Below are 8,642 nucleotides of genomic sequence, written 5' to 3' on the forward strand. Positions count from 1 at the left end.
GTATTTCCTATTTCTCTTCTTATACGTTTTGCTTGGTGATTGTATTCTGTATCGTTTATATCAAAATCTTCACCTCTATTATTGGTGCCGGTGGAATTGTCTTCATCATCTATAAATTCAGTACTAACATTACCTGGAAAATCGCTTTTAAAATGGATGCACATGTTGTGTAAGGCGCAGCATGCATTCACTATTTTAATTTCTTTTTTTGTAAGGTAGTGCAGCTCTCTTGCACCGAGCAGACACCTCCATCTTCCTTAAAGGACCCCATTCGTCCTTTCAATTATATTTCGGCATCGAGTATGGGCTTCATTGAAATTAGCATCCGATGAACCTTGTACTGTTCGATGAGGTGTCAATAACCAGGGTACCAAGGGATATCCAGCATGACCTGTTAAAAATTTTATTGAACAAATATAATAATTGTTTTATTCAAAAGATTATTACCCACTAGCCAAGAATTTCTGTCACCATTTAAATATTTTTCTTTCAGCCAGGATCGCAGTTCACTTACTCTCCAAATAAATGAATCATGTGATGCTCCAGAGTGTGAAGCATCTACGTATCTAATTTTCATCTCGTCGTCGCAAACCTTAACATAGATCAAATTAAATTGAGAACAACTAACAAAAAAGAAATCTTACAAGTAAGACGTTCAAACTAAAATATCCTTTCCTGTTGTAATATAAGTGTTTGTTCGTTTGTGGGGCAATTTTTTTAACGTGAGTGCCGTCTATGCAGCCCACTACCCCAGGTATTTTATGTTTTTCGTAAAAGTTCAATTTTGTTCGCCTCTTTTCTTCGTCGCTCATTTCAGATTTGATAAATATCGGGCAAATCGTGGTCTCAAAAAAAACCCAAGACATTTGTCAGGACTTCCGAAAAAGAAGATTAAACCAGCCCAACCTCATGATTGGTTGGAGGGAAGAAATAAGATAGCATATCAAGCAAATGTTTAAACAATTGCTTGTTTACTCTATAATAGTGATGAAATCTGTAGAAGAAAAAGATAAAATAATTGTTTTTTCTATCTGTAAATATTTTTACTTACAGTGGCTGTGACAATTCTAATGGATTTGAATGATCTCTTACACTTCGCCTTATGGATCTTTGTTCTTTTCGTTGTTCTCGTTGTATTTCATCGATTAATAATAAATAGGATATTCTTTCCATTTTTAATTAACGATTAGGTCTAGGAAAAAAACAAACCATTTTTTTCGCTAAGAACCGACTGTCAAATCATTCCAAAACTATGTTCGAAAATTAATTTATTATTTTCATGTTGGCAAAATTTGTTCCCAAGGAAAAAGAATTCCGTGGGGACTTCCCGATAAAACTTGTTCCCGGGAAGGGAAACATATTTCCCAAGGAATTCCCGAAGGGCTAAATATGTTTTAAATACATAGGGTTGCCAAGTAACCAAAATAATATTGCATTGTTTTCTGTAAAATAATTGCTTCCATATTAAAGATAATAATATAATCACCCGTTTATAAATATTACGGTGGGTGTATGAAACTTTCTTTGAACATGTAAAAGTATGTTAAAAGCTATAAGCAATATAAAGCAAATATGTAAATTAAAACAAAGAATTTTCCATAGATCGTACACTGGAGGATTAGAGGTGTCCTTGATGTCTTCTTTTCTTGTTATTTCAATTCTCTTGGCTATCTGTTTTACTACCTGTGTCACTATCACAAAACCATTATCAGACTGCACTTAAATAAAACGTTTAAAAAACAGAAAAATATTTTTTTGTTATAAAGTTTGCACGTTTACATTATGTGTAAAATAATACATCATTCAAATGACAACCACACTTTCACTGTATGTAAACCTTAATCTTCTCTTATAGCACGATATGTGGCTGTGGCGGAATCTACACTTTTGTAGTAGTTTTTAACAATTTTTATGGGATATGCGATAATTAAGAGATCCATTTTCGTAAATGTCAGACTTTCAACTGCGCTCATGTGAATACTGCTTAACAGCCCATCAAAAACAGCTGAGATGTCAAAAAAGGAATCCAAAGGTATCCAAAAATGTCTTGCGTATTTAGGTATCTGACAGAACAGCTGATTCAACACATGGTTGAATTTTAAGAAACTTGAAAATTGATTTCAGCTTTTTGTATTTGTTGGTAAACAAAAAGATACAAAATGTTAGTTGAAGTTGTATTTGAGGATGTTCTGTACATAATAGACAGAATAGATTCTGTAGAGAATAGATTATATATATTAAAAGTCTTTTGACAGTTGAGCTAATATTGGAAAATCTTCCAATCGTATGTATTTATCTTAAGATATTGTAAAATTCGGCTTGGTCCGACAATTAAAACTTATTCACACTTGCAAATAAAACACAATTTTACTTTATTTAAATTGTTCCAAGCTTATTTATTGAACACTTTCAATTGATACTTTTTAAACACAATCTTTACTCAATTATTACTTTTTAAACACAGTCTTTACTTTATCGCAGTTCACAACCAAATAATAATCCCGCTTCGCTTATGAGCGCCTATTTATATACCTCAAATCGGTTCAAGAAACTACTAGGTTGTTCTCGATGCTTAACAAAGCGAGTTCTCCTCTTAATCACTAGATGCTTAACGAAGCACTATATGTTGCCCCTTATTTTATTCTACTATAACACGATATTAAAAGAGTGTATACATAATACATTGCCCCCTCCTTAGAATTGATCGTCCCGAACAAATCCATCGTTTTCATCATCAATGTAGCGATGTAGTCGGTCGCGATGTACAACTTTAGGTTTTCTTCTGACTTCCTTTTGTACACGACAGCGTTGATTTTTTTAATGACTGTATATGGACCTTCCCAGTCCCGTTGAAGTTTCGGTGACAACCCTTTTTGTCAATGGGGATTGTAAAACCATACCCGATCTCCAGCTTGGAACTCTGTTGTTGTCGCTCGTATATCGTAGCGTGTCTTCATTCGGTCAAAAAATCAAATGGGGTGGGGGAACAGTCCGTTGTGAACCAGGGCCTAATGACTTACAACTCTCAACCATTCCTGTGTGCGAGTACTTTTGTCAGGAATGGAAGGGACTTACAATTTTAGGCCGAATCCGAACGGCTAGTTTTGAGAAAGCACTTTTTCATGACAAGAATTACTCTTGAAGGATTTGTCAATTCCTCGCAAGAGGCAGTACCCGCGAAAATTAATTTTTTAGGGATTGAACCCAAGACCCCTTCCATGACAGTCCACGCACTAACCATCATGCCACGGGTACTTTCTTCATTCGGTCACTGAACATCTTTATTTTCAACCTGGTATTGTCGTGGATCTAAATGAGTCTCTCTCTGAGGTCATCAATGTCATCCTCGGCTTGCGGATCCGACGTGGGACATCCGAATTTTATTTCGCTCGGCAGTCTGATGTTCCTTACTATCAAAATCCCAGACGGTGTATGGCCAGTTGAGCTATGTCTTGCACTTCGATACGCCATCAAAAACAGGGGAATGTGTCGAAACCAATCTCGCTGGTTGTTGTCCACAATTTTGCAAAGATGTTCCTTCAGGGTTCGGTTAAATCGTTCGACCATGCCATCAGATTGTGGGTGAAGTGGTGTTGTTCTTGTCTTCTTGATGACAAGAAGCCCACAAACTTCCTGAAATATGTTTGATTCAAAATTCCTTCCCTGGTCAGAAATGCAGTTATAATGAAACTCCGAATCTGCTTACCCAGTTGAATGGCGTATGCTTCAGGCCACTTGCTGAAGTAATCCATGACGACCAGAATATAACGATTTCCATTATTTGTTTTCGCAAATGGACCTGCCACGTCTACTGCAATCCTTTTAAAGGGTGCTCCGACATTATCCTTCTGCATTTGGCTGTGGTTCTTTTTGTTCGGGCCTTTGGTGGCAGCACAGGTATCGCATTTTCGGCACCAATTCTCCACATCTTCCCTTGCATGTAGCCAGTAAAATCGTTGTTGAACCTTTTTTAGCGTCTTGTCCCAAAACCCCACCATGCATCTCTCGCAGAACGTCCATAACCTTCGATCTCGGTAAGACTAGTTACATTACATAAGACTTTCCATCTGCTGATTCCCATTTACGTCGAAGGACACCCTCTTGGACATGAAACGAGTCCCACTGTGCCCAAAAGGCATTCAGAGTCGGACTTCTATCGGAGATATCAGGCCATTCTGGTTTTTCCTGGTGTTCCTTCCATTCGAAGATGGGTTCGATATCTAAGTCTTCTTGTTGAGCCTTCCTTAACTCGTCGTTGCTCCAGCCATAAATGGGATCGGCTCTGATTCGTTGGACAGTAACCACTTCTTTTCCTTGCCTATATGGTCTGCACTTGTTGTCCCGTTTCGTTTGGTAAACCTGGATGTCGTTCCTGGGGCCATCAGTACCAGAAACAAGCTTCTGCCCCTTAAAGTTGGTTCTTATTCGTTCTACCGGGTGGGAAACAACTTCGGAAGCAACGTTGTTAATGCTACTTTGACCAGTTGAATACTTTCTGTTTTCAAAGTGTTGCCATGCGGTTCCTCTTCTCGGTAATCTGCACTGTCGCTGTAGATGCCCAGTCTTATTGCAGTTCCAGCACTTCTAATTTTCTTACGCGATGCACGTTTTGGGAAGCTTGTTCTGCAGCTTCCATCGTCAGAGTGAAAGCCAATGCTTCTGGTTGGTAGTGTTCCGGCAGTGCGGTTAGCCCTTTGGAGATGTATATCGCCCACAGCTCTCACAAATTCTTCAACAGCACGTTGATTTATTATCTCGTTACCAGCTGTTGGATATGCCAGGTGAACCAATCGCTCGATATCTGCCTGAAGCTGCTGCAGAGTTTCACCTCTTTTCTGTGTCCTATTGTTAAGCTGAACTCGGAAGACTTCTGTCACGTTCAGCAGCAGATCCTCTTAAAGCAAGCGTAAGAACAATGTATTTTTCGTGATCGTCCCAGCCGTTTGTTAACGCTGTCACTTCAAACTGTTTCTTGTAGATTGACCACGGAATCTGCCCATCAAAGATTGGAGGATTTACTTCTCTCTTCCTTGAGCACTCACCAAAAGGTTCTCGAGCTTTCATCTTTCGCACTTTTTCTAATTCATTTGTGATGGTTTCAATTTGTTCCTCAATTTTCTCTAAACGTGCATTTTGTTTTTCGACGCGCTCGTCGACAGTTTTGATTTTCTCTTCGAAGTCCGCAAACCTACTTTCTAAAAGGTTTTTCTGTTCGTCGAATCGCTCTAAAATATTCTGCTGTTCTTGCTTTTGGTCGCTTCTTTATTTTCTTCAAATTTGGCTAGAAGAACTGACACCATGTTAGATAAGGCAACATTTGCATTTACCTCTTCCACTTTTGCTTCTAATTCGAAAGCAAACGTATCTGGGTCTTCATTTTGCTGCTCCAGATATTCCTGCACAGTTTAACGAGTTCGGTTTTCACTACTGTCCCACTTAAGCCCGTTTGCTTAGTTCGGCCTTTAGCTCAGGGACAGTTAAGTCTTTCAAAACTTTACTCTTTTTTTTTTGTTAACATCAGTACTTTACACAAAATGGTTTAATCACTGCTCACTGTTCTTTTTCTCAATAAGTTTTAATACCACTTCAGACACCAATGAAAAATTCGGCTTGGTCCGATAATTAAAACTTATTCACACTTGCAAATAAAACACAATTTTACTTTATTTAAATTGTTCCAAACTTATTTATTGAACACTTTCAATTAAGACCTTTCACAGTCTTTACTCAATTATTACTTTTTAAACACAGTCTTTACTTTATAGCAGTTCACAACCAAATAATAATCCCACCATTGAATAATTATTGAATGATCCCACTTCGCTTATGAGCGCCTATTTATATACCTTAAATCGGTTCGAGAAACTACTAGGTTGTTCTCGATGCTTAACAAAGCTAGTTCTCCTCTTAATCACTAGATGTTGCCCCTTCGAGGTTCTTGTATGCGCTGAATGTTCTCGAAGTTAGTTCTCCTCTTAATCACTAGATGTTTCTCGATGCTTAACGAAGCGAGTTCTCTAGATGCTTAATGAAGCACTATATGTTGCCCATTGACATACTATACGTGGACTGCTAGTTGCCAACTTCACGATGGTTCCACTTTTATAGGACAAAACACTAGCGCAAAGAGTTCTATGCGGTAAAATTGTGTAACATTTAATACTCACATCCACTGCTGTCGTTTTTGCTACTATAGTAGTATTTTACTATTTTCAGAGTCAACTGCTACTCTACCCACGGACGAAAACTACTCCCCAAAATAAAACGGAAAAGAAATTTGTATTTGGTTTACAATAAAAACCAAAATTTAAAATATAATGCCCCAATAATAGTGCAACAGCGGAAAGAAAATTTTCAAATATAAGCCTTATAAAAGATATAAAAAGAAATTCACTCAAGGTAGAAACTGTAAATGCCCTACTAACTGCTAAGGAACTCCTTAAAAACAATTTCACAGAAAAATGGGAGCCATCGAAAACATTAATCGAGAATAACAAATCATTGTATAAGGCGTCAGTTATAGCTATCATTGGTTTTCATCATTAAAAACAAACATTAGAATTTTTTTGACAGGTCGTTTATAGCTATCCTTAAACATTTCTGTCTTTGAAAAAATTTCCCGATTGAAATCCACCGACAAAATTTTACTGACAGAAATCTATCATTGGAATTGTGTGAAATTGGAACACAAATCAATGGAACAATTCGTTTCAAATTTGAACATAAAGTATCAGCTGTTTAGGAAAATGAATTTCCGTCCGTTGTCTTAAAAAAACAAATTCTTTGTGTGATTTCCGATGGATGATTATATAATTTTCATTTCTAATCAAAGGGAAACACCATCCTGATCGATTTCAATGGTAGCTATAATTGGTAACTGAAAATATGAAACATCGAAATTACAATAATAACTTTAATTTATTCTTGAATATTCAAACATGTATGTTGATGTAAAATATAATTTCAATTGTCAATTTCTTATTTAATAAAAAAAATATGAATTTAAATTATTTATTTCAACTATATTATTTTAAAATGTTGGCCTTTAAGCAGGGAAAGCAAAGATTTGGTACGACATTATATCCTATTTGTCTGTTTTTGGAACATTAACCTTCGCAATAGGCCAATTAACTTCGAATTTCGACATTTTTATTTTCAGTTTTTAATTTTGTTCATGAGCCAAGCATGTGTTTGTTGTTTTTTTTGTTTTACTCCTCAATTTAAGAAAATGCTCCCCAAAATGATAGAAAAATACTACTCTTGAAATTTTCAAAACGACAGCATTGCTCACAGCAAAAAAAACATGGCATCGTTTGTCTTCAACAAATTATACTAGATGTCAGTATTTTCTATGTCAGAAAAAGCTTATCTGAACTAAATACAAACAGGGGTGGAATCGCGTAAGGTGATTGTTGATTGTTGACCATTAAAATTGATAATTTTGCTCCACGTAAGGTGATTATCAAATTGACTATCACTTTTTTGCTATGGTTTGTTGGTGACAGCTATTTAGGTGTCACTTTCATATATTTTGATTAATTTTTTGTGAGAAAGATAATTTGTGTGAACTTCAGCTCCACTATAAAATTTAGTGAAAAAAAATAAAAATATATGAAAGTTAAAATAAAAATAAGTGAACTGTAATGTATACTTCAATAGAAATGTACTATTAGAGCACCAGAACGAGAAATAACTACAAAAAAGGTTAATTGCTGAGAATCAACTTAAGGAATAAAGCAACTTGGAACTTCCTAACCCAATGTTACTATGTAACTTTCTATGAATATTTATAAATAAGTTATTTACAACATTATGTATGTATATAAATTATACGTTTGTGTATGTTTTGCGGTTGATCCTATCCTTCAACTGGCTGCAACTTTAAATCTTCTTGGGGGTGTTTATTAACGACTGTGCAGTCGGTTCTATGTCCACTATTCATTAAAATTGAGCCCTTAGCTTCAACAAAAGAATATATTTTTTTTTTGAAAAATAAATCAAATATTTTTATTAATTTATAACTAGTATTAAGTTTATTTAGAGTATACTTACATTTTCGCAGAAACAATACTTTGCAAATTCGAAATTCAACACAATAAACACAATAGCTGATCGAAATGACATTTATCCCTGTTGCAATTTGTACACAGTTTCCCAAACTTGGGTAAGTGCTGCCAGCAAATAGTAAAGTTTTAGCGATCACTTTACACAGAACAAAGAAAGGTTGATAATCAAAATTGACTATCAAAACAGTGACAATCAACTATCGCCTTACGCGATTCCACCCCAGATGTCGCTAAATATTTCATACCTTTTTTTGCCACTGTGCCTGAAAGGGCTAGTGTAGCTAATTTGAAGTGGAACCATTTTTATTAAAATTTTGTATGGAAAATTCACACTACTAGCAGTCCATGTATAGTATGTCAATGATGTTGCCCCTTATTTTATTCTACTATAACAAGATATTAAAAGAGACAAAGAGTGTATACATATTACAATATCTATGTATTTGGCTTGCAGTGATTCTTTTAAACCATGCGTTGCGATAATAAATTTGCATTTTTGAAGGTCAAAAATCTGCGTTAGTACAATCGTCTTTCTGCTTTGTTGCATTATTGACCACAACAAAACAATTCTGCAGA

General features: G+C 35.7%; 1 protein-coding gene across 1 annotated transcript; it reads right to left on the reverse strand.

The window, feature by feature from the left end:
* Positions 1–3,309: 3,309 nt before the first annotated feature.
* On the reverse strand, positions 3,310–3,778 carry LOC129953626 (uncharacterized). Its single transcript, XM_056066866.1, has 2 exons — positions 3,707–3,778; positions 3,310–3,633 (listed from the first exon to the last, which is right to left on the reverse strand). Exons 1-2 carry the CDS (start codon positions 3,776–3,778, stop codon positions 3,310–3,312), a joined length of 396 nt encoding a protein of 131 aa, XP_055922841.1.
* Between the last annotated feature and the right edge of the window lie 4,864 nt (positions 3,779–8,642).

The sequence above is a fragment of the Eupeodes corollae genome, chromosome 1, assembly GCF_945859685.1.
Source record: "Eupeodes corollae chromosome 1, idEupCoro1.1, whole genome shotgun sequence".
In the NCBI taxonomy this organism is placed as follows: domain Eukaryota; kingdom Metazoa; phylum Arthropoda; class Insecta; order Diptera; family Syrphidae; genus Eupeodes; species Eupeodes corollae.